This window comes from Copadichromis virginalis, linkage group LG15, assembly GCF_057382275.1.
Source record: "Copadichromis virginalis isolate Kocher_CV1m ecotype Utaka linkage group LG15, C_Virginalis_male_GT1.1, whole genome shotgun sequence".
In the NCBI taxonomy this organism is placed as follows: domain Eukaryota; kingdom Metazoa; phylum Chordata; class Actinopteri; order Cichliformes; family Cichlidae; genus Copadichromis; species Copadichromis virginalis.
This window is the reverse complement of record NC_140632.1, coordinates 2,659,358-2,686,348: the sequence shown is the minus strand read 5'-3', so window position 1 is coordinate 2,686,348 and position 26,991 is coordinate 2,659,358. Positions and strand designations below refer to the sequence as shown.

The 26,991-nt window shown below is 41.4% G+C and overlaps 1 protein-coding gene across 2 annotated transcripts in view; it reads left to right on the top strand.

Moving 5' to 3' along the window:
• Positions 1 to 26,991, top strand: part of nrxn3b (neurexin 3b) — a 318,352-nt gene that overhangs the window by 71,224 nt on the left and 220,137 nt on the right. Inside the window, exons 5-8 of one of the 2 annotated variants that reach the window (XM_085431331.1) lie at positions 90 to 391; positions 1,779 to 1,802; positions 3,409 to 3,570; positions 17,088 to 17,526. In XM_085431331.1, coding sequence (XP_085287457.1) covers positions 90 to 391; positions 1,779 to 1,802; positions 3,409 to 3,570; positions 17,088 to 17,526 — 927 coding nt within the window. The remainder of the gene's footprint in view (positions 1 to 89; positions 392 to 1,778; positions 1,803 to 3,408; positions 3,571 to 17,087; positions 17,527 to 26,991) is intronic. The other variant, XM_085431332.1, reaches the window with a different exon arrangement.

The following is a 26,991-nucleotide window of genomic DNA, read 5'->3' as shown; positions in this document are numbered from 1 at the left end:
CTAGACGTTAACGCCGAGCCTCGTCGTCTGTCAGAAGATGCATAACGCCCTGAAAGTAACACTTTGCTTCTTTTCCCTTTCCCATTCAGCGAGGGAGGAGAACGTGGCCACCTTCCGCGGCTCGGAGTACTTCTGCTATGACCTGTCACAGAACCCCATCCAGAGCAGCAGCGACGAGATCACGCTGTCCTTCAAGACCTGGCAGCGCAACGGTCTCCTCCTGCACACGGGGAAATCCGCAGATTATGTCAACCTGGCACTGAAAGACGGGGCAGTCTCGCTCGTCATCAATCTAGGTTCTGGCGCTTTCGAGGCCATCGTCGAGCCGGTCAATGGAAAATTCAATGACAACAGCTGGCACGACATCAAAGTGACACGCAACCTGAGACAGGTAATCGGGGGTAGCGGCGATGGACGGAGTTTGGAGACAGTTTTGTTTTGTTGTTTTTGCTTTAGATAAGCTGCTTCTGAGAGCTTCTGAGAGGGAGCTGGGATTAAGAATGTCACTTTGTTCTGATTGGTTGTCATTCCATTGCTACAATTCAGACAAATGCCATTATACTTTTACAGAGATATCTTTTATTTTAATTCAATGTCATTGTCTAATTTCTTTCTTTCTTAGCAACTAGTCAATAAGAACATGGAAAAGCAGTTCGCAGCATATTCTAGGTACCGTCTTTCTAGGTGTTTTCCTCTCTCCTGTTTAGCGGCGTATTGAACTTGAGCTCCCTGTGTTGTCAAATTAAAGTTATCAGATATTTCTGTTTTGCTTCACATTCCTCTAAGATGACACTTCTGTCAGGCACTGTCACTATCGCTTTCCTTTGGGAAACTGTTCGTATGCTTGTGTAGACCACGCACTTCCACTTTAAAGGCAGACACAGTGTTTGCCTTTCAGCCGTCCATTAGCACTGTATTTATAGCACAGATGATCGTCGGGCTTTTTAAAGGCAGAGATACATCTGTATGGCATAAACAGAATTAGTAATGCGACATGTATTGTTTCCTATCATATTGTAGTAATTTATAATTAGCTTTTCTTACTGTTAAGTGCATATATTAGATCTGTCTACAGGCAGCTATATAAAGAGTGGAGGTAGTAGTAGCGACACGTGTGCGTTTGCTCATTGTGTCGGCCGACCTTTAGTTTGTCGGCAAGGTGAGACAGCCTTTAGTGTTGCTCTCAGAGCAGCGGAACAAGTAAGTGTTGATTTCCTGACCCTCCCTGACAGTAAGCTTTTGTCCCACAGGTTAGTAAATAGTTGTTGCTGAGAATCCCAACAGGATAGCCCGTAGTTTAGAGGTTAGAAGCTAAGAGTCAAGGACTGCTGGCCTGCTTTCTCTTTCTTTCTCTCAACAGATCTGTCTTTCTATCATTTTCTTTCTTCTTTTTTGAAAGGCACAATTTGTTAGACTACAGGTGAAAGAAACACTGCAAGATTTGTGGGATTTAAGCCGTCCTACACAAATTTGATGTGAAAGTCCTCTCTGTGGTCCTCGTTGACGTTTTCATGTAGGACTCTGGTGTCGAATATTTGGAAAGGATGGCACGATGCCTCGGATCTCTGGCAAATCGCACAGTGTTTATTCACTGTAACACTAACTCATCCATGATATAAGTCATTTTTACTACTAACCAATATCTAACCAACTAATGTACTAACTAACATCCTAATTCCTCATCGTTGGTTTTGGTTTTTCTTTTCTGTCCATCCTTATTAACAACCTTTTTTGTTCACTATTCTTTTGATTTCCTTTCTTCCCCTTTTTCTGGAAAGCAATCAGGCATTGGACACGCTATGGTAAACAAACTACATTGTCTGGTAGATATCATTCTTATTGTCTTTTTTTTGGGTTTGCCGTGTGTCCCCCCCCCTCTCTTCTTTTATTCGTTCTCTTTGAGTTCCATCCTAGACACTCTTATCAAAAAATGAGGAGATGGGTTTGTATTACCAGGCAATTCTTTCTTCGCTTCTTCTCAATTTCCTCCCTGACCTGCCAACAACCTCCTTCTTTACCCCACAATCCCCATCCTGTTTTTTTTTCACTTTGGCTTTTACTTTTTTCTCTTTGTTTCTTCCACATTACTGCAGATTTATGACAAATAAAAATAATTGACTTCTTTGCCTTTGTCAGGGCAACTTACTTTTTATTTTTATTTTTTTCACACAAAAAGTCCCCATTTTTTGTGAGGACTGTCGTCCAGAACTGACAGAAGCTTGCCACAATCCCAAAGATGGTGACCTCGACAACGGGCCCTAAAAGAGAAACGATCAAAAAATGGCAACCCCTAACCTTCATTGCGGGAGCTCTGACAGTTGTTTCCAACACACAGTGACGCATGGCATGCCCACACCTCATTGACCTGTCACCACCCAAAGTCATATAACAAACATGTCACCCAGAATAACCACTAACACTCTAATTCATCCGCTCACCTTCCACCTATCACCTTCTCATTCACTTTGCCCTCCCCGTGTGTGTTTTCGTAGCATGCTGGTGAACGTGACGTTCTGTGTGTTTTGACTAACTCCGATCACCCTTGCCCCCGGGCCCATATGCGTAACATATCCAAGAATAAGCAAACTGATCTAGGATTATTGGTCTGGTGTAGTGACACGGGCACTGCAAAGCATGACACCTGAGCTAAACCTGATCAAAGATCAGCATGAGCTATTCTGAGAGTGTATATGAATATGGGCTCTGGTCTTGATTGTGCATGAGCGCAGCAACCTGTGTGGCTTGCTCCAGCTTTGTATGGCACCATCGATCCACTTACCCCCCTTACATGTCCAGTTAAGTGTGTTTAATTTGCCTTCTAACAGTGATGACCTTGGTTTGCACATGGACGTGGTGTGAAAAGCCTTCCCTTTGTTTTGCATGTGCGTGGGTATATACATGTAGTCGTCTGCAAGAGAGGCGAGAATGTGAAGATGGTTGGTGTGAGAGAGAACGTGTGGAACAAGTGAGGACGTGCGTGTGCACGTCTGTGTGTTTAAGTGCAGTCACATAGTGTACTGTAAATGTCTGTGTCTGCAGTTACAGATAAATCCCGAAACCTAAGACAAGTGGAATCAATTTGTCCTTGGTTTGAACATTGTACTAACCCTCCCCCAACCTGAAGTTTCAGAACCAAACCTAGAATCCATTCTCTTACTCCCATCAAAGATAAAGAAAATATGCCTCTGCCATATTTTCTTTACCTGTCCTGTGAATCCTATGGCAAAAATTCCATTAACAAAATCAAAAAACGCTGTCTTATCCAAAGGTTCAATGAAAAACCAACCTATCGTCAGGAGTCTTATAGCTCGTTTTGAATGCAGACCAAGGAAGGAGGTGTGTTGTATCCACAGCATAGAATCCCAGAGTGTAATAGCTTGGCTTTGGCTATGTGTTGCCCCTCAACAGGTCACAATCTCCGTCGACGGGATCCTCACCACCACTGGCTACACCCAGGAAGACTACACCATGCTGGGATCCGATGATTTTTTCTACGTGGGTGGGAGCCCCAGCACTGCAGACCTGCCTGGATCTCCAGTTAGCAACAATTTCATGGGCTGTCTGAAAGAGGTAGGAGGGGCTCGAATGGGAAAATAGGTGCATTATCAATTAGCGTACCATGCTGGTACTTCACGGTCACGCTCTCTCAATCTGTGCAGTTGTTTTCAAAGTGTACAAAATAATAATCATTATACTGGCCCTGAAAGGAAAGAGAAGAAGAAAAAAGAAAATTACATTATCAATTAAAGCTGCTGAGTTGGCAGAGGGAGTATCAGACTTTCAATATTCACCCCCTTAATCTAATTCATAACACTTACTGCAGTTTGTATGTGAGAAAATATTCCAAAATTGCTTCTGTCACATGTAATTTGCAGCATCAGCTTGAGTGCGCTGCTAAAACGCCTCTCAATAGGCGGCAATCTGAAAGAAATATTTGCTTATGATGAAATACGAAAACGCATTGTTGTTTTGGGACATTTAGAATGTATTTGCTGGCTCTTTGAGTTTGTTAGAACCAGAAGACATATAAAGTACCCCATTATTTTTATTCTGCTCACCATTACTTATCCTGCAGCCAGTAATAATAATAATAAAGTGCAGGCTGGTGGCTCTTCATGGCTGTAAAAAAGTCTGCATTGATTCCCAGAGGTGTGGACTCGAGTCACATGACTTGGACTCGACTCTGACTTGCCTGACATTACTTGAGACTTGACTTGAGACTTGAGGATAAAGACTTGAGACTTACTTGAGACTTGCAAAACAATGACTTGGTCCCACCTCTGTTGATTCCTGCACTTCAGCAGCACCGTCAGGAATAACCTTCGCGTTTTACTTGTGATTCAGTTTGTCTTTATATAATGATACTTCTTATTATAAATTATATTTTATTGCTTTTTTAAAGGTATTTCTGAGCTCTTACTGGGCGGTTACACTATTCTGTTTGAAGGCTGTACTTTTCTACACTTAAAATATCTTTTTCTGTTTTCATATGATAACATTAAAGCTGCTGCTTTAAACTGTTGAAATGACAGAAAACCAACTCCTCATGATGGGAATCCTACCTGAAAACTGTTGCCATAGTTATAGCACCAGTGCTGAAAACGTGAATAACAACAGTGGCTCTGAAAAGATGCAGGCAGTCGTTCAGTGGGGGATATAATTATTTAATCCCCTGCTGAATTTGCAAGTTTGCTCACTTACAAATAAATGAACAGTCTCTCGTTTTTATGCTAGTTTCATTTTAATGGAGAGAGACAGAGGGCGCCAATATGGAGGCCGAATTCTGGCTGTGATATAGGGGATCAAATACTCAATACTAATTCCGTACATAATACTTATGTTTCTCTCCATTAAAATAAAGCTGCCATAAAAATTAGTGACTGTTCACTTATTTGTGAATGTGTGAAAGTGAGAAAACTTACAAATTCTAGCAAGGAGTCAAATAATTATTTCCCCCACTGTACATAAAACGCTAATTGTGGCTCCACGGTGTAGTGGTTAACACACTCTTCATCTTAGACATGAAAGAGACACATTCCCAGTGTCGGTCCCTTCCCTAGATGAACGCGAGGGTTGCATTAGGAAAAACATCTGCCATAACGACTGTGCTGAATCTAACATGTCCAAAATGTCGATAGGGCTGATTTCTAGGCCAATATTAGCCATTTCCTGGTGCGTTAGTATTTTGGATTGTTATCTGTATATCTGTGGTTTGCCATAACATGCAGTATTTCAATAAGAGGTAACTATTAGCTGGTATTTTATTATTGTATCTATTGGTATTACTGTTTCTAATGGCAGATGCATGAAAATTAAAACAATAAAGAGAGGACAGGAGAAACACCCTTCAAACGTGTTAAGAATGTTGACATTTCCCAGTTTTTCCACCAGAGGGCACTCTGTAACATCCCTGCTGGCAACGTGTGTTTGGAAGCCACACACAGCGGACACAAACACAACAACCAGCTAACTCTACTTGGATAAACAATGACACATAAAACTGTTTTAGGAAATCTGGTTATTTTTCATGGTTCTGATATATCCAAGTGTCAGGTTGTTGTTTCTTGGTCCAAAAAGAGATGCCAATGGAATAGTGACTTAAATTGAGGTTTATAAAGGCCAGCAGGGAGCGACTCCTTCGGTTGCCCAAAAAAATACAGTCGTATAGAAGACTATGAGTCATTTGGCCTACAGCTCTTTTGACCTGTGAACCTAATGAATTTTTTCGGTGAGTTTATGATCTCAATTACGAATTTTAAGCGTTATTGAACACATCATCATGTCCATTTTGTAAATTATGTTCTCATTAGTGTCCAAAAGGATTATAAAGCAGATCATGCTTTAGTTCTATGATTGACAAGTTATTATGTGAGAGTGCAGTGTCCCTCAGTTACCCAATCAGATACATCAGTCCCTTGTCATATCCTATTTCAAAGCACCAAGATGGCGAGAACCAAAATATACAGCTTTAGACTAGAAAGTGAGGTCTCACTAACCAAAGGGGACCTCCCCGTGGCTATCTCCATCAGTTTTATCCAGTTTATGGAAATATTATACAACCTCATTTCTCACAGGACTCACTCTATCCTCTCATCTAGGCTGTTTTTCTCTTCCATTACAATCTTCTCAATTTTGACAAGGGCTAGTAAAGTGTATGATGTGCTGGCAAACTCACTGGGCCACTGTCCAACTTGACACACACGCGCAGGTTTGGGTGACGGATAAGGGGAAGGTCACCTTGTCTGGACTGTTGTATGTTTCGACTGAGTGGCTCAGATTGCTGTTCCTTTAGTCATTACCACCCTGGCTAATGCATCCCTCATCAGCCCTCAAAGTGCCATGACCCTTTGTGTGTGACTCTCACACACACAGATACATGTTTATGGAACATGCTGTATGATTAAATAGTTTTCAAGCTTTTGATTGATTGCCAGTGTTTGTTTTAGCACCAATGTGCCAAAACGATACACAGTAGAGAGAAGAGGACTTATTCTACTTTATTTTTATAGATTAATTAATGCATTAATGGGCTACCTGGCATGAAGCAAGAAGGAATGATCCAAGTAACCAAAGCACACATCCTGTTATAAAAATTCTCTTCCTAGCTGTGTCGTGTTTCCATGAAAAATGAGCATCAGTATGTATATTGTCTTTTTTGCAGCCTGTGAAAATCTGTTGATGTTTAGTTCTTGACAATACTTTACAAAGCATGAGATATAAATGAGCAGTTTGGCCAGTTTGCTGCAAAGCAAGTCTCTCTACAGCGTTACCGGTAGTCTAAATACAGTTCGAATTTTTTGTATCAAAGCAACACAAAGTGGATAACAGTAATATCTGACCTGTGTGATGGATATCAGGGAATGTACCTGGACCCACTGTGTTTTTTCCAAAGCTTGCAGTTCAGTGTTTGACTCATTAATTGAATATTGATTTGTGAACACAAACGTGTCTCCTGTGCTCTGCAAGTTTGGCATAATTGTTTGGATTTCAGTCAAGACGGCTATAATCGAAAGAAGAAGACGAGTATTTGGCAAGAGCTATGACACTGATTAAGTCAGGAGGAGCATTAAAGAGGAGCTGGTGTGGATGTGAGCTGCAAAGTGGCTTGCAGTTGTGCAAATTGCTAAAGCAGCTTAAATGTTGCTCTTTATAAGATTCGTGAGATTTGCAGAATGGATGTGGGAGCTGATGTGGCTGTCACCAAGATCAGCTGAGCTCCAGGATTGCAGCTGAGTTTGGTTTTGTGTTTTTGCTTAATCTGATTGTAGATTTCTGGGTATATTTCATTACCATTGGTGCATTACCTTGAGAGCCAGTACACAAGGTATTCAGTAGGTACACGTGTGCATTCTGAGTGGCTGCTGGCAGTTTGTAAGTGAAATAAGGTGACAGCACTGTACAAAGCATGAAAAGAGCTATTCAGTGTTCAGTAACAAAAACCTTATGATTGCTTCAGAAGCAGAGAACGTTCACCTTCAGAGTAAAACGTTGTGACTTACTGCTGCAAACTAATCTGCCATCGTCCTAAAGTTGATTCTGTTCATCTGGACGTTTTCAGTGGGAGAAACGTTTCGTCACTCATCCAGGTGACTGCAGGTTTCCCCAACCTTAGAAACAGTACATCTGCATAATGACTGAAACCCGCCCACTGAAGGAACAATAGGCTGGGAGGTCAGTTCCTTCATCATGATTATGCAAATTGTCATGACCATTGATCAACAACCACTGATCAAAGTCTTACAGTATTGTAAGATGGCGATCTGCCAGTGACCAAAGCAATCACCAGGAGGTTTTTGGTGCAGCACCCTCTTTGTGACCTCCTGCAACCACTTGCCAAACGGTTGGGGAATGCACGTTACTAGCAGCAAGTAGCTGTCAGGAACCCGATGACTGGTCTCTACATCTTTGCCACTGAGGTCACACCAAGTCAGCAAAGGTTTTCAAATACAGCAAGTGCTGGAGCCGTGCTACCTAAGCGTGCTTACCCTTCTTCAGATGTAGGCAAAAATGACAAGCCCACAATACTTTATTAATAATGTATACTTTATTAATCCTGTAGGAAAATACTTAGTCCTCTGCATTTAACCCATTCACTCAGTGGGCGGCTACCGGGGAGTAGTGTAAAAGCGGTACCTTGCTCAAGGGTACTTCAGGGTAGCCATTCGCTCATGGGGCAGACACTCCACCTACTGAGCTAACCCTGCCCCCTAAAACTGAAGGGCCATGGGTAGGAGTTGAACCCGCGCCGCCCACTGTCAGGGCGCCTGCTCATCTTGCTTGAGCTAAACCGGCGCTCGTTAGCCATGTGTGTTATGATTACTTGTCGTATCTCAAACCTCAGTCAGTCATTTATTTCCCAAAATTGTCCACCCTGCTTAAAATTATTTATACATTAAAAAAAATAGAAAAGTATATGAATGAACTGTGTAGTATAATAGTGCTAAAGCGTGAAAGAGTTCCCCCGCCCATTTTAAATAAAGTGATTAATGACAACGAGCAATACTTACTACTTGAAGCTGGATCACTCTGTTTGGGGGGTTTGGCCTCTACATAATAATAATAATAATAATAATAATAATAATAACTTTTTTATAGGCACTTTTGAGACCCTCAAGATCACCTTACAATAGTACAATAACAGTAAGAACAATACAATATAATAAAATATTGTACTCCATAGCAAGATTGGATTTCGGAAATATTTTTGCCCTTTTTAGAAAATAAAATAAATAAAATCTACACGTTTGCTAGGAGGTCCTTGTTGGTACATAAAGAGACAAGGATCCATTTAAAATCTTAACACGGACAATGCAAATCTATTATTCTCTGTCCTTCCACCACTTGTCGAGGAAATATCTTTTTAGCTGTTAAATCTTCATCAGCGGTCATCGGCTAGTTTCTAATTGGAAACACCCCAAACACTGTCTCTGAAAAACGCCACCGAGCTTTTAAAGAAGCAAATTTGAGCCGATAAATAGCTTGCATGTTTCCTGAGCCACGACGCGGGGACGGTTGTATAAAATGTTTGTTTCCATTATTATCTCAACAAGCGTGACTCAGCATTAGCTGGCACTTGAGTGTTAGGTGCACAGAATCACGAAGTGATTCACGGTGTGTTTGGTTAGTGGTAGTGTCGTGTGATGCTCAAGTGTTCATCATACATAGCTCCATTAAGTGGGCACGATGCCAGCTGCTACTCAGCACCGTGCAAATTGCTCACAAGTGGCACCCTGATCTCCCTTTCATACTCTTATTCATTAAAGGTATTTCTTTGATTGTTCCATTAGTCCCACATTGTACGCATGTGTGCATTTCCCCTGCGTGTGCTCCCTGTGTATCATCCCTTTGTCTCTCAGCCTCTCTCTTGTTGTCCGTATTTATTCCTTCCTGCCCCCTCCGCCTCTTCCTGTGGATTCAATATCCCCACATAATGAGGGAATGATTCAGTTGAGTTTGGCCCGCTGCTCAGATCAAGATGCGTCAGTGTTTCTGTCTGCGTGTGTAATGTCTGGCTCGAGCACTTTGAAATGCTGGTGAAGCAGGAATGTTGGTCTCTGTTCATTCTGAGACTTTTTAGAAATTTTTTTCAAAGAACACCTTTTTAAGCTGATGAATACGCTGGTGGAGACATGTGTCGCCACAGCGAGCAAATGCTTCCTTTTCTTGTCTGATAACAAAAGAGATGCCTGCGTGCTGCCATCACAACCCCTGTCCTGTTCAGTCTTCGCTGCACTCATCTGCGCCCGTAGGCTACATAGGATCTCATCCATACACGATGCAAGCACACATGTCCCACCCACACTCGTGTTCCGCCATGTGGGCTGCGGTGTATCACGTGACCGACTGGCCAGCGGGCACACTCTGGTCAGCCTGATGTTTGGTAGTGCCGTGCAGTCTGTGCCTTCTGCAGCCCTTTTGAACTCTCACTCCAGGCCCCTTCAAGCACAGGGCGGCACTGCGTAGTGGCAGACTATGGGGGCGGCTGGGGAATACAGTGTCAACCCTGTCAGGAGAGGAGGAGCAGCATCCAAGAGGTGGAAGCAGAGAAAGAGGATGTTGAGTAACAATCAGGGAAGCAAGTATGTCAGGCTAGAAAGTGGGAGTGTTAAAAAAAAAGAGAGGAGGTGGGTGACAGAGTGTAGGAGAACAGAAGTGAAGTGCAGGTGGAGAGGAGAGAAAATCAGGATGGATGGACATGGAGAGTATGATGAGTAAGTGAGAAAAAGAGAAGGGGCAAGAGACCACTATTTGACATTTGAGAGAAACGATGTCGTCATCAGTTTTGTGTTATTCACTGCTGTATGTTCAGGCAGTGCTTCTTTCCCTCTATTACAAATGCAAATGTCACCCTGTCCTTTTAATAATTTGACTTTTTTTTAATATCTCCTTCGAGGGGAACAATGATGGATGGGTGCAAACAGAAGACTTTAATGGAATACCTTCACCTTTCCCATCACCCGCCCCCACAGGGCTAAGCTGTGCCACTGGTAAACAGTTTCTGTTTAGAGGATTTGGCTCCAGGTGACACCTTTTGTACAAAGCACCTTATGCGCCCGAAACACAGGCTACCTGTAAATCTTATATAATGTGATAAAAATAAAATTGCTGAAAGATATTTTTAAGTTCTACAACCACTTGCTCGGGGAGAGCACAGTTGTGGCTATGATAACGGCGAGCATTTGAGAGGAATGATGTTTTTAGAGTCGATAAAATTAGATCTGTTTTGTAACTCTTTTGAAGGAGTGCAGCTAAAAACAGATGTCGTTTTTTTTTAGTTATTTGGAGCCATTTGGTAACACGGGTGAAATTCTGTACTTGTTATGTATGAATACAATACAGAAATCGAGTTCACGACTCCATGCTTCAGACTTTGCTGAAGTATTTCACACATGATGATCCTGTGCAGACTTTGTAAGGTGCAACCCACCACCATTTCTAATGACCTATAAATGGTGGTGGTCTCTGTCACATAGAGACTAACAACCATCTGCACTCACATTCAGACTTATGGGTAATTTAGATTTACCAATTAACCTAACCCTAATACTTGCATGACTTTTAACTGTGGGAGGAAACCAGAGTACCCAGAGAGAAGCCACTGCAAACAGCCAGACCTTCTTGTTGTGAGGTAACCACCACCATGCCACCGAGATGTCGATCCAGGCTTAACAAAAGTAGCAAAGCTATGACTACAGGGCTTTTCCTTTTTGTCCTCGACAGGTTAAACCACAATAAATACCAGTAGCATACAGATGGCGTGTGTATAGTTGTTTGCCTCTTATAACCCTGGTGATTTTCCTGTGGTTGGAAATCTTGTGTGATGTTGTGAATTTTGTGAGTCCAGGCAACTAACTAGTCTCACTAGATTGCATCATGTTATCTCAACAAGAACAAATTAAGTTGTTGAATTTCATGCAGATCCTACATGATTTAATTATGTCCACCATAGAAACGTGAAACTATTTTGTTCAAACTACAAGTTAGACTTTTGTAAATGTAACAACCACCCAATTTACTTTTTTTCAGTGTACCCTGATATTCTTTGATGAGTAATGATGCAGAAGTATTGAAAAATATTGATGTTAACACTTGTTAAAGATCATTGACTGACAGGGATAACAAAAATGTGCATGTTAACTGTGACGCAATTGATATAGAAAACTGTTAAAAAAATGTTAACAAAAATACCAGAATCTCAAGCACCCGGAGATTAGCTTGTGTGACGCAAGCCCAAAGTGTACAGTGCTGCAACGCTTTAATCAGCTGAAGAGCAAAAGTGTGATCATAGATAAAATGTTTCAGGTTCAGTATTTGACAGATGACACAGCCGAGTGGATTTAGGTCAGTAAGCTTTAAAAAACTAAAAAACACATTGGTTAAAATCTGTGGTCAGAGTCAGTGAGAGTCCTCTATGCTGCACACGAGTAGTGAAATGTGCTTAAACTGTAATAGTGATAGCATGCTGCAGTACAGGAAGGATTGCATGGCACAGGTGGGTGGTTTGGGTGTTGCCCTGAAACAGGAGGGATACGACTGATTTAACAGTAAGCATCTCTAAAGCACCTCTGATGAGCACAGTGTGTACACAGGATGTGTTCAAGCACAGCACTAAGTGTAGGTCGTCAGCATTCGGTTCTTCATAAAATTCTTGTAGATGTCCTCATAACATTAAAGCAAATAGACTTCTGTTAAAAGTGATGTCCCGTCATGTTTAAGGCTGAAAAACACTCCTGTGTGATGTACAGTATATGCAGTTAAACCACTCAACTTGTACTGCTTTTGCTATGGTGCCACTTTTGACTGTTTATTTGACTTGATGCTGCAACAGAAGGAAGTGAGAGACTAACGATCCCCACAGGTGTAACTGTCAATAGTGCTGAGGGGGGGTAGCCATAGAGACAGGGCTTTCACAATGTCATATCTTCACTTCACAGTTATCTTGGTCAAAAAACGATAACAATAATGAAATACCAACATTTTAAAATGAGGAATAATTGCAGTATTACAGTCAAATTTGGTGAATTAGTTGAACTAAAATTACAATAAAATACGAGTGCTTGGTGCAGAACGGTATGCACTGCAAAAAAAAGGACAACTGCACAGTTATTTATGATAATATGTGATATGTGTTACCATCATTTGTATGGTTGTCATGTCATCCCTGCACGCAGCCAGAGGACAGTATTTTAAACAGGAGGGTCAGTAATGACTCCATGACCAAGATCATGTGACAGCCCAAACAGGAACACCTCCCTGTGGATGCTGCAATGAATAATGCACCATGTCAACAAACTGAAGCGCTGTGCCTCAGTTTTGCCACATTAAGGGTTCGCCCAAATCATAAAATCTCTCCCCCACGGAGTTACCAATTCATTATTTCTTGAAAGACGTGTCTCAGAAATGTCATGCTTTGTTACTTTGAGAATCACAATGCTACATTTGCACGCTGCCTATGTTAAATGCACGTGTGACAAAACATCTGTTTGCTTTCCGCTTTGCACTTTGACCATCTCGACAAACAGATTGTGTGCATGTCTGTGTACATGGCGGCTTGTGCGTTTGGATCTGTTCACATCCAAAAGAATGTACTGGTTTTGTGGGTCTGTGTGTGCACACTTGAACAAATTGCCATGTCCCCCTGCGAGGCTGTCTTTGTAAGTGTGTGAATGTTGTTGTGTGTCTTCACTGCACTTCACTGGAATTATCCTGCTCCTTCATTAACACTAGGGTAAATCAGCAGCTGACAGCAGCTGTGTTTGGGGCTGAAAGGACATGAGCACTCATCTAAAGTAGATTAGGGAGGAGAGCGTGTGTGTGTGTGTGTTTGTGTGCGCGCGCGCGCGTATGCACGCATACACATGCCTGTTTGTGTGCACAAAGCTTACACTTCCACCAACCTACCCTTGCTCTGTACCCTTCTTCTTGTAGCTTTACTGTGTCCCAATCAATACTCAATCCGTGGAGGATCTGGACTTTATGGAGCTGTTACAGTCCCCCTGTGCGTGCATTATGAATGAGCCCCATAAGGCTGTTGGCTAAAAGATAGCGTAACAAAGCACAGCAATAACAAAGGGAAAGATGAAGCGTGTATAGCCGCAGTAGTCCATTCTTCTGTTATAACAAAATTTCGATTACATTATCGATCAGCCTGCAGCGGGACGGACGAAATCATAATTCCAAAACAGATCAGGGATGGTTGATTGGAAGATTATCGCACCCTCGAACAACACCGCTGCGCCTCGGAGAGTTTGTAAAGACTTCACACTGTCAAGAAAATGAAGCCGGAGGGCAAGTTAGTCATGAGTTAAACAAACTGAGGTTTTCAGAGCACAAGACAAACCGTTGTTCTTCGGATAGAAACAAGAAGGAATCTCAGGGCTTAATTCCTCTTTCCATGTCTACTTGTTATTTCTCAAAGATATAGACATAGTGCCTTGGAACTTTGGCAAGTTTGAGCAATTTACATCTAAGAACTGCACAGTCACTATCCCTGTACTATTAAAGAAAAAAGTTCTTCATTGCAAATGAGTAGCATTAAAGCACCTCTTTCTTCTTCTTTCTCTTTTCATGTAATATTCAGTTTGTTCTCTTGCCCAAGAGTGGTCTTAAGCATGCCGGAATTGGAATCCAAGGTATCGGGCTTCAGACGAAAACATGGTAAAAAAGTGTTTCAGAGAGATCAGTAATGATGGTTAAAGCTCAAATATGTTAGAGCTACAGGGCGGCTGCAGCATTTCAGTATTAAAAAAAAAAAAAGAAATTCAAAATCATCCCCCATTTTTCATCTGGCGCTTATCATCATCTCAGAACGTGCGTTGCATTTACTTGGGTAAGTACAGCAGAGCAACAAATGTTGCTGCTGCTGATTGATAATTACCAGAGAGCAAAAAAACACAAACAAAAAAATCTCTCAGATCTCTCAGAACTGAGTGGGGGGCAGAAACGACCCCCCAAGCCATGGGTCATATTAGCATATTTAGCATATGCAAACACTTTATTGCTTTTTACTGTTTGATTTATTGCCTAAACCTTCTTCTGTGTAGTACGGAGGACCAAAGCTGCCAACATCCAGAATAAATAAAATGCCATGCATTCTTCGTGCTCACTTCTGTTCCGCCAATACGTGAGGACTTGACCCTGTGGCGTACTTCGAATTACACTCTCCCTCGTTTGTGTAGTGAAGCAGAAAGGCACAAAGACATAAATAACTCTGAGGAAATAAATTGGCAAAGAAATAAAAGCATGGCTAAGTAAACAGGGGCATTAATGCAAAAAGAAATAAATACAGAAGCAAATTAAAAGAGGAAATGTATTTTTTCTTGTTTTTGGCAGGATGGGAGACAAAAAACCTGATTTTGACATGTTGCAGTAAAAGGAGAAAAAAAAAAGCACGGGATTAATTAACGATGGCCCAGTTCCATTAAGTGTGCCAGTAAGCCATGACAGTGAACCAGTGTACACAAAAGCATTCGTTTAAGTCATGTCTGAAGCACCAAACAGTTTCTAGAAAATACTTCGTACTTATAAGCTTTTGCTTTTATTTGTTTTATATTGGAAGTACTGGGGACTGTGTGTTTGACAGATAAGCATTTGGATTTTATTTTTATGTATTTTTCATACATGTTACTTGTACCTTTGCTTGCATTGCAATTTTTTAGCATTCCATCACAAAGGTGGGCGCAGTAATAGAAATGCAGTTTGAAACTACTCGCAGTTATTACATATTAATTATTTCTTTGCCAGTTACATATTTATATAAGTGTATTTATTGACATATAAGATAATCAAAACTGCTGTTAGGAAGCAGTTAGTACCTATTAGCTATTGACGTTTGTGTCTAAGTGGCAGGTGGGTTACACAGTGGCCTTAACACTTTGCATATGACTAGATAGCATCTGCAATTTATAGCCACCAGCCTGTGTTGTTAATGGTTTTTTTAAATAATTTTTTAAAACAAATACACAACCTTTGCTTTTGATTAGATTGAAAATTTAAGACTGGGTGGGCCTGGTTATCAAGTAGTTTTTGAGTAGTTTTAAGTAATCTAAGAAACCTCTTATTAACCCTCACCTGTAAAAGGCTGTGGGGGTGTTGTTGTCACGCTGCTAGACGGCCCGGCGGTGCAAGATTTTGAATGCAATAAGTCAGAGTTTGAAATTGATAACATAGGTGTATCTACTAAAGGCTGAGGGGTAGCACTGGCGGCTACCAGTATTCCCAAAATGTATCTCAGGCACCTTTTTCCAGTTTGTGTTCTTACTGAAAGTTAAAGCCACAGGTCTATACCCCATGAACTCTCATTTTTACAGTAAACGTCTCAATTAAATCGCTGCGTTGTGTTCCAGTTGGCTTTGGTTTTCTTTGTTAGTGTACTTTTGTTTTCTCTTGCTATTCTGTATAAATGTTCATTTTTAATTCAGAGGGTTTCTTTTACTGTGTATTTGAAAGTCAAATCACCTGTAACAGTACATAACCAGTGGATTAACAAAGCTTGACAGTGAGCGTATTTTGTTGTGTTCATGTTCAGGAGATTACATGTGGTCATTAACTGCACTGACATCTGCACACACACACACACACACACACACACACACACACACACACACACAGGACCCCATTTGACCTTTTTACTTGTGTCTTGACATGTTTGCTGCCCTTGTTCTCACTAGCTTGTTGTTGGAGCTTGTTGCCTCCCCCTTAACACACAAACACACACACATTACACCCCTCTCAACCCCACCCGCTCCCCTCCTCAGTCCTCCTCAGCGCTTGGGTCACCTGTGTTGATTTACTGTCAAATCTTCCAGGATTATCAGTAATCCCACAGAAGTACAATCTGTTGGCTGACAGCTGTGCTCGCTCTAACAGTGTTGCTGTTTCCTGCGCATACACTGCCCTATATACCCGAAAAAGCCTCTCTTCCTCCTCAGAAAAAAAGAGGGAAAAAAAACATTAATTTTCTGCATCAATGGATTCCAATTGACAATATTCTGCAGCCCATATCTGTGGTATTTTGTTGTATTTGACTATAATGTGGCGCTGCTTTCTACTTTGATGGATTAGAGGGTTGGTGAAAATTTATTGCTGGTAAATAAATATGATATTGGATATATTCTCACACTGTCACAGATCCTCCTGTGGGGTTTCACCCTCGGTTTATCAAGGCTGGTCTTTTTGAATATTACAAGAAATGACTCGCTAATAATTTAACCATCACGTCTCACAGTTCAGTCAGTGAGTAGGTGTTCAATCAAGCCCAAAAGAAATAGTCGTGCATCTCCTTTTTGTCATAGATGAATTGAAGCGGGAATAGAAAAATGACTGAGACAATCAAAGCTTTACATATATATTAGTTTTAATGATCCAGCTGCCCTTTAATTTGCAGTATATAATAATGTCAACATGATGCTATACTATTGCACTTTGAAATGAACTGCAATTCATTTCCATAGAAGTTATTTACCGTTGCTGCACCGGCAAATCATTTCATATACTGAAACATTGGAAATAAGCTTTGAAAAAGGACGAGAAAGTACAGTAATCGTACAGGATTCTTGGTGATCGTTTCCCTCATATATCTTCCACAGGTGGTGTACAAGAACAACGATATCCGCCTGGAGCTCTCCCGCCTCGCCCGCATTGTCGACCCCAAGATGAAGCTCCAGGGTGACGTGGTCTTCAAGTGCGAAAACGTTCCCACCCTCGACCCCATCAACTTCGAGACCCCGGAATCCTACCTGGCCTTGCCAAAATGGAACACCAAGCGCGTGGGCTCCATCTCCTTCGACTTCCGCACCTCTGAACCCAACGGGCTGATCCTCTTCACCCACGGTAAGCCTCAGGACAGGAGGGACGCGAAGGGCCAGAAGAACAACAAGGTGGACTTCTTTGCAGTGGAGTTGCTCGATGGAGGGCTCTACTTGCTGCTAGACATGGGCTCCGGGACTATCAAGGTCAAAGCAACGCAGGCTAAGGTCAATGAGGGCTCCTGGCATCATGTGGATATCCAGAGAGATGGTCGCTCAGGTAAGGATGAAAGAAAAAAGACGGATAAAGGTTGAAATGTCTGTTTTTGTGTTTTTAAGTTATCTGTGCTGAACTTTCACAGATGTTTAACATCCCTGTTAAATCAGCTCTGTGCTTTGAGAAGGCACAGTGGTCCTGCCATGTCACTGGTGTCCTGTTTTCTCTGATACACACACAAATACACAAGAAAAAAATGGCTTCAGTCAAAAAAATTGAACTTCTGCTTCAGCTCAAACCGTGTTGCCTTTGGCTGAACGGTACAAAGTATAAATTTATAGGCAGAGAACTAAAACATGGTCAGAAACAGAGTAATAAATACAGAAGAAAAGAGAATTACAACTGTGCAATATTTACTTATGTAATACACAGTGAAGCATATCTTGTTTTGTTCTATTGCTATTGGGACTTTTCTATTTTTAAGCAGTAGTCAGCTTTTTAAAATGCCAAAAGAATTAAAGACAAAATTGCATCTTTAATGCAAAGACATCAAGTTTACATCCACTCACCATGGGCATGGATGGAATTTGGATTTTTGGATTCTAATGATTTCTTTGAACTGTGCTTTTTCCAGGCTGAAATGACTGCACGCCATACATCTTTAATGAATTTGAAAAGCAACTCTTTCAATTTATTTTGGATTTTCTCCACTCCACACAGGGTCAAAAGCATACATACACACATCCACACTGATATTTGTGTCACTTAGCACCAGACACTTTTGCCATGAACAAGTTTCTGGCATAATTCTGGCTGGATATTCATTTGTTTTTTTCTTAGCACATTTGGTAGAGTTCATTTAAATTCATTGGTTTCATGGCACAGACCCAGCTTCAAGCTTAGTCGAACTTGAAAACTGTTGATTTTGGAGCACAGGCTTCTTTCTTGATTGGTACCCACTCAGCCCACGAAGGCGTGGACAAACTCTTGTCACGTTAATCTGGATAAAATCCAAATCTTTAGTGAACATGCTGAGACAGAACATGACACAAGGAAAAATACTTGGAAACACAACTGGAAAGCTTGACTGCACAGTAGACGAAGAACGGCAGGTGACAGAGCATGGATATATTATATGTGTATATAAATGAACAGGACAAAGTGAATCTGACAGCAGTGCAGAAACATAAATGCAACCAAAATCCAAAAGCATGGCCAAAACTGCAGAACTGCTCGCTTGACTGTTCACTCACATTTTGCAAAAACTGACACACTCTTCAGTCAATTACAAACAAAAACTAAAAAACCTAAAATAGCAACTACAAATAGGGAAACATGAATTCATTTGCATAACCATTTATCTCTCAGTTGACTACAGTCTTCGTAACACTAGTGAAACTAGCTTTGATGTAATGAAATTGCTTTGCTTCAAAAAATACAACTTGTGCATACTTACAGTGAATTATACCAGCTCAAATGTTGCAATGCTGCAGTGATTCTACGTATTCCAGCTTTTCCTGCATCCCCACAGCGAGATGATGGAAACCATCTCAATATATTAATACAAGCATTGATTTATTGCCAGGATAAAAGTCGTATCTCTCTCTAGATAGCTACTGAGTCCATTTCCCCTTACCTACCGCTATCTGGATGTTCTCTGACCTCATAACATGGGCAAATACACAGAAAGTACTAGAAGAAGATTATATTAGAGAAAGGGGCTCGAAACTTCTTTCGCCTTGAGCTCCGAACCCAACACAATCTCTGCATTAGGTGAGATCCTCCAGAGGACTTGGTTGTGTTAGACGGCATTACAGCCCATGTTATATATCAGATTAGAGCAGCCAATTTAGCCATGTGTCAGAGCTCGCTGCTTTGATTAATCACCGGCACAGCCCCCAGTGCGATAGCAGAGTAAAAAGTAGGATTTTCAGGGGGAAAAAAAGAGGAATGAGACAGATATATGGATACCAGACTGAGGGATGGTTAAGAACAGCCATAATCACACTTGTGGCTTGAGTGAAATGTTAATAGGAGTTGCAAGTGAATTTAATTTTCTGTCCACAAAGAGCTATATCCAGGATCTCTCTCTGAAGGACGGCAAGGTGAATATAACATAAAGTGAGAACTCACAGTGCACCACTTTCAGACAAGCCAAGTTTAGGCTTTGTAGTGAAAGTGATGTTTTCATCTGTTGTGTCCCTCGCATTAAAAAGAGCTGATAATGAGCTGCGGGTAGAGGCAGTGTAGTAGAAAAAGAGCTAATGAACCTGTTTATTTCTTCCTGTAAGTTCATAATCATCGAATAAGGTCATAAAAGTGTTAAAATAATTAAAAATCTTGACATAAAATATGAATATATGGCCTTGGGTAATGACATTATGTATGCATGATGTTTTATAGACACGCAGAGCAATCTGGGGGATTTTTATGGAGTTTAAAAAAAACACACACACAGAAAAGTCTATAATTTGGGAGACAAACCAGATTCTCTTTGCTTACCTTTGAGTTTGTTATTTGTACGTCTAACACCAAATGTTAACTTGAAAAGATCTGAAGTGTGAGGAAAATAACATGAACAATATAACACAGTCTACCACAGCACAAAAAGAGTGTCTCGTGACTGCAGGGGTTATTTCACCTGTTGCATTAAAGTGCAGCTGTAAAATGTGATCTATTTCCTCTGGACCCATTGCTAGGACAACGCAGCAAAGAACCAGTGTTAAATCTTTAGGCACTTTGTTACTAGCAGCCTGCCACAAAAACACATAATTTGTCCTCATTTCTTTAGTTGAAAGAAAGATTACACAGTTTGACAGGCATATAATGGTATTTTTGCACCGGCAAGGTTATTTCAAATAACTGTTATTACAAAATAACAAGTGGAGGAAGAAGTGGCTGGCCTTAAAGGGTATCTGCTGCTGATGAGTCGTATCTGAAAGTCATATCCTCAAGAAAAGGAAAATCCAGCAAAAACCTCACACAGGACCTGATGCATCTGACCTCCAGCTGATTAGATAGATGTGAACCCAAAGGCAGACGATGGAAACAGAATCTTATTTTAAATTGAAAGTGTACCGTTTATTTTGGCAGAAACACAAAAACACGGATTTCAAACCAAACTGGGGAAACTAAGGCAAGGCAAGGCAAGTTTATTTGTATAGCACAATTCAACAACAAGGTGATTCAAAGTGCTTTACAGAGACATTAGAAACAAGAACAAATAAAAAGCATGATTTAAAATTGATTAAAACAAGCAAATAAACTAACTAACTAATTAACAAACAAACAAACAAAACAGTATATAAAATCAAAACAGATAAAATCAGAACAGTAGATAAAATCAGTAGTTAAATGTAAGTTTTGAAATTTAAGCTTAAAAGTGTGGATTTGGTGCTTTATTCAAATGCAGCTGAGAACAGGTGAGTCTTCAACCTGGATTTAAATAAACTGAGTGTTTCAGCTGATCTGAGGCTTTCTGGGAGTTTGTTCCAGATATAAGGAGCATAAAAGCTGAATGCAGCTTCTCCGTGTCTGGTTCTGACTCTGGGAACTGATAAAAGACCGGATCCAGATGACCTGAGGGATCTGGAAGGTTCATACTGGGTCAGGAGGTCACTGATGTATTTTGGTCCTAAACCATTCAGAGCTTTATAGACCAGCATCAGAACTTTAAAGTCTATCCTCTGACGGACAGGCAGCCAGTGTAAAGACCTCAGAGCTGGACTGATGTGGTCCACTTTTTTGGTCTTAGTGAGGACTCGAGCAGCAGAGTTCTGAATGAGCTGTAGTTGTCTGACTGATTTTTTAGGTAGACCTGTAAAGATGCTGTTACAGTAATCAAGCCTACTAAAGATGAATGCATGGACTAGTTTTTCCAGGTCCTGTTGAGACATCAGATCTTTTATCCTAGAAATATTCTTGAGGTGATAGTAAGCTGACTTTGTTATTGTCTTAATGTGTTTTTCTAAGTTTAGGTCTGCATCCATCACTACACCCAAATTTCTCGCCTGGTTTGTGGTTTTTAGGTGTATAGATTGAAGTTCTCTGGTGACCTGTAATCGTTTTTCTTTGGCGCCAAAGACTATTACCTCAGTTTTGTTTTTGTTTAGCTGGAGAAAATTGTGGCACAACCAGTCATTGATTTCCTCAATGCATTTACCAAGAGCCTGTACAGGGCCTCGGTCTCCTGGTGACATTGTGATATATATTTGTGTGTCATCTGCATAGCTGTGGTAGTTTATTTTGTTGTTGTTTATAATCTGTGCCAGTGGGAGCATGTAGATGTTAAACAGAAGGGGTCCCAAGATGGAACCTTGGGGAACTCCACATGTGATACTTGTCTGCTCAGATGTGAAGTTACCTATTGATACAAAGTATTTCCTGTTTTCTAAGTATGTTTTGAACCAGTTTAGTACAGTTCCTGAAAGACCTGTCCAGTTCTCCAGTCGTTTGAGTAATATGTTGTGGTCAACTGTATCAAATGCTGCACTGAGATCCAGTAAAACTAGGACTGACATTTTTCCACTGTCTGTATTCAGACATATGTCATTAAACACTTTGGTCAGAGCGGTTTCAGTGCTGTGGTTCTGTCTAAAACCTGACTGGAAGGCATCGTAGCAATTATTCTGTTTTAAGAAGTAACTGAGCTGTTGAGAAACTGCTTTTTCAATGATCTTACTTAAAAATGGGAGATTTGAGATCGGCCTGTAGTTGTTCATTTGTGTCTTGTCAAGATTGTCCTTTTTCAGTATAGGTTTGATTACAGCAGTTTTTAGTGATTCTGGAAACACACCTGATAATAAAGAAAAGTTGACGATCTGTAACAGGTCTGACTCTAAAGTCTTTGAGACCTTTTTGAAAAAACTTGTTGGCAGGACATCTAAACAGCAGGAGGAGGAGTTCAGTTTACCTAAGATGTCCTCCAGGTCTTTGCTGTTAATAGGTTGAAACTGTTTCATGATGTTTAAACAGTTTTTTGGTGGACACAGTACATATCCTGGATCTGCTGTTGATGTACCAATTGCTTGTCTAATTTTTTGGATTTTGTCTGTGAAGAATTTGGCAAAGTCATTGCAGGCCATGGTCGAATGAAGTTCAGCTGCCACTGACACAGGAGGGTTTGTTAGCCTGTCAACTGTAGAAAATAAGACCCGAGCATTATGGCTGTTTTTAGTGATGATGTCAGAGAAGTAGGACCTCCTTGCATTCCTCAGTTGTAAATTATAATTGTGAAGTTTCTCTTTATAGATGTCATAATGAACCTGGAGGTTTGTTTTTCTCCATCTGCGCTCAGCTTTCCTACACTCTCTTTTTTCATTTTTCACCAGTGTGGAGTTTCTCCATGGAGACTTTTTCCTTCCTGAGATAACCTTCACCTTAATGGGAGCAATAGTGTCCATTACATTTAACATGTTAGCATTGAAGCTATTGACGAGCTCATTGACTGACCCTCTGGACAGGTCAGGTGTTAATGGGAAGACCTGGTTAAAAATTGCACTACTGTGTTCAGTTATACACCGTTTTGTGATCACTGTTGTTGATATATTTGTGTGGGCTGAGATTTTACTTTCAAAGAAAACACAGTAATGATCAGACAGGCCCACATCAGACACAGTAACCTTTGAAATGCTCAGGCCTTTGGAGATCAGTAGGTCAAGAGTGTGTCCTCTATTATGTGTGGCCTCTGTTACATGCTGAGTCAGCCCAAAGTTGCCCAGAGTGTTACTCAGGTCTTTAGTCCCTTTGTCCTGAGGGTTGTCCACATGAATGTTAAAATCCCCAACAATAATTACACAGTCAAAATCAACACAGATCACAGACAGCAGTTCACTAATGTCATTAAAAAAGTCTGTGCAGTATTTGGGAGGCCTGTAAACATTAAGAAACACAACTTTGGATGGGGCCTTCAGCTGTAAAGCCACATATTCAAAAGACTGAAAACTTCCAGGAGATAGCTGCTTACATTGAAATGATTCATTAAATAAGACAGCAACCCCTCCTCCTCTCCTGCTCGCCCTGACCTCACTGATAAAACTGTAGTTAGGAGGGGTCGTCTCGATGAGAACAGCTCCACTGTTACTTTGGTCCAACCAAGTTTCAGTTAAAAACATAAAATCAAGGCTGTGCTCAGTGATTAAATCATTAATTAAAAATGTTTTCCCAGCTAAAGATCTAACGTTTAATAAAGCCAACTTAAGTGTTTTAGAGGTATTACTTGTCCCCTCGTGTTTGGGAGCAGTCTGTGGCACACAAGGTATGTTTACTATATTTAAAGATCTTTTAGAGTGCAGCTCTCTGTGTTTTGACCAGGCCACAAGTCTCCTGTCACCTAAAAGTACAGAAATTTTAAAACCTTCTAGTAAACAGGGTCCCAGCTTCTCCTGGGAAAGGTCACCACTGCCATAATCCTCACAGCCCGGACCCTTCACATATCACACATCAGACTGCGGAGACAGGGCATGAAGAGGAACTAAGGGGGGCGAGGCTGGGCAATGTGACTTCGATTGCTCTGTTGAGGGTGGGGCTCGATGGCAAACCTTTGGCCGCTCTGGTGGGGGGTTTATGGGGGACAAAAAGGGATTGGGACGGGGGGTAGATCTGAGCCCAGCATTGACCCGCTCCATCATCTCCTCAGTGAATTTCAGGTGTGGGGAGGAGGGAGAAAGGGAGGGGGAGGAGGGTGATGGCCTGTCAGGGGTTTGGGGGACTGGGGAAGGTCGTGGTCCCTTGTCCTGGTCGTTGGTATTGTTGAGAGAGTTGGAGGCAAATAGGGACCCCTCTTCTTGCCTTCGATGTCTCTCCTTTCTGAGGCTCTTCCTCAGATGCCTTAGATGTCTTTCCTTTCTGAGGCTCTTCCCGGGTGGGGGCAAATGGAGCTCCTCCTCAAGGTTTCTGCTGGGCTTTGTCTGTTCTTGGAGTACTGTTTGTTCCTCTTTATGAGATAACTCCTCGTTTATCTCAGCCTTGGCACCAAGCACGGATGGATGACGTATGGAATAAAACAAGTTGGAGGTGAACAGTTTCACCCCTGACTTGTTAAAATTAAATCCATTTGCTTTAAACAGATGCCTGCGTTCCCAAAAAATATTAAAGTTGTTGATAAAATGCACTGAGTGGTCAGCACATGCTGATATAAGCCATTTATTCAGTGTAAACAACCTGCTGAATCTCTCGTCTCCTCCTCTGACCGGCGGTACAGGTCCACTGATGAATACAGCTGCATTCAGAGAGTTTACAGTGTTTAATAATCCAGTAAAGTCCCGTTTCAGAACCTCCGACTGTTGTTTGGACACATCGTTTGACCCTGTATGCAGAACAATGTTTGTCACAGTTGGATATTCATCTGCAATTTGAAGAATTCTCTCCTTCAGGTTGTTGACCATATCCTTAGGAAAGCAGAGGACTTTAGTGTTCTTACCGCACATCCTTTGTACATCCTTTACGGCAGAGTCACCCACAATCAGAGTTTCAGGCCTAGCCTTTAGCTTTCCCTGTGGTCTTTTGCTATTCAGCAGATTTTCAGACCTTACTTCGCTACTTTTAGATGGATGGTTGTCCGATATAGATCCAGGGTCCTTTGATAGTGGAGCAAATCTGTTCTGCAGTTTCACATTCAGTTGTTTTGGAGGTTTGTTGTTATTCTTCCTATTCGCGGTTGTCCAGTCCTGTTTCCTCCCGTATACAGGGGTAGAAGAGCTTCTCTGTCTCGTAGGAAGTGAAAGCCAGTCGGTTTCAGAGAATTCAGCTTGCTGTGCCCTGCCTGTGGTACGTCCTCCCCCTTCCAGGAGACATGATTTATGTCTTGGTTTTGCACCAAGACAGTCCAAGGGGGGATTATCACTTGAGGATTTATAATAATGCACAGAGTCTACTTTCTTGGTCATGTTATCTGTGCTCCTTAGCTGTGTACTAGCTTGCTCATCGCCATTGTTTTGAATCAAAGGCAAGGTTGTTTCATTTCCACACAGTCCATTTACCTCCACGTTTACTTCTAAGCGATGAATTTTTGTCTCCAGTACTGCAATCTTCTGCAGGAGGCTGTGGTAGTCATCTGTGGAGAGGGAAGGCATCTTGTTGCTAGTTAGCCTAGCGGTTAGCCCCTTTCCAGGCTATTGAGGCTGCTCGGTGCCCAGACGCTGTAATCAGGCTTCAGCTGTGTCTAGGCCACAGACACACGGAGCGCTGAGGATAAGGTAACTATAAAAATGTTGCTGTTTCTGTTAAGAACACTTTAGTCCTAATGATCTATGAGTGTCCAGAAGCTATCACAGGTAACCTCATAAGGAAAAAAGGGAAAAAATCAGCATAAAAATCAATAAAATCAATAAAAGAAGCAAAGCATTAAAGAGCAAAGAGATGAAGCGTCCACACTCACAAAACTAAGCAAAAAAACCACTAAAACCAGGGGGATGGAAACCAGGAGGGAAACACAGCTAGTGCTAATCACACACACAGAAACTGAACACACTATACACAAGACAAGGAACTATCCAAATAAAATTGGAAACAGGAAACAAAAACAGAAACGCAGACTAGACACCAGAGCTGTGGAAGAGCAGACATGAAAACTTAACTAGACGTGGAACACAGGAGGAGGCACAGTAACAAATCTGGGAACAAGAAATCACTAAATACAGGAGAACGTAGGGAGCTAGAACTACAAGAGACTAAACCATGGAAAACACTAAATCGAAGAATATACAAAACCCAGAAAAACACAAACACTGGCTCCCAGACTCAGTACCATGACATCATGAGATTTTGATCCACCTTGAAGTGCAATCTGGAATGCATCTGACTGGCAATAGCTTCTGTAGATAGAAAAACACACAGTGGAACACCATCAGTCATTGATTGGCCTCCCCAGTGCCCAGACCTGCATATTACTGACGCAGTGTGGGATCATGCTGACAGAGAACAGAACAAAAGGCTGAAATGTCCAAAGAAGAGCTTTGAATGCCTGGAGAACTGTTCCTGAAGACTACTTAAAGACGTGACATAAAAGCTTGGCTAAGAGCATTCAGACTGTGTTGAAGAATAAAGTTGGTCATACCAAATATTGACTTTCAGGCTTTTACACAGTTTCTGCCTTAAACACCGTTTTTCCACGTATGTTTGTGCATCTTTCAATAAATCGTTACACCTTTTGTCCTTGCAAAATAAAAAGAAATGAGGAGTTTCTAAAGTGTTTTTCGGCAGTACTATATGAGCGATCGTTGAGTGTCCACAGGTGCAGACAGTGACCTGCTCTGTAACCTTTTCCCAGGAGACGAGTAGTTTTGTCAGATTTGAGGGTTTTTTTCTTTGATTTTTTTTCGTTCAGCCTTCTTTTCTGTTATTTGGTGACACAAATAGTTTCCCTGAAGAGCTTGTTAAAGTCTGTGATCAGTGCAATTTTGGCTGCCAAACATAGGTTTGCACCTCCACTTACTCAGCCCACATCTTTAGCACGGGGTGGTGTGCTGCGCTATTTCTATCTTTCACAATTTTGCTGAGTGCATCTCTACTTTGTTAAAGCTCAAGTAC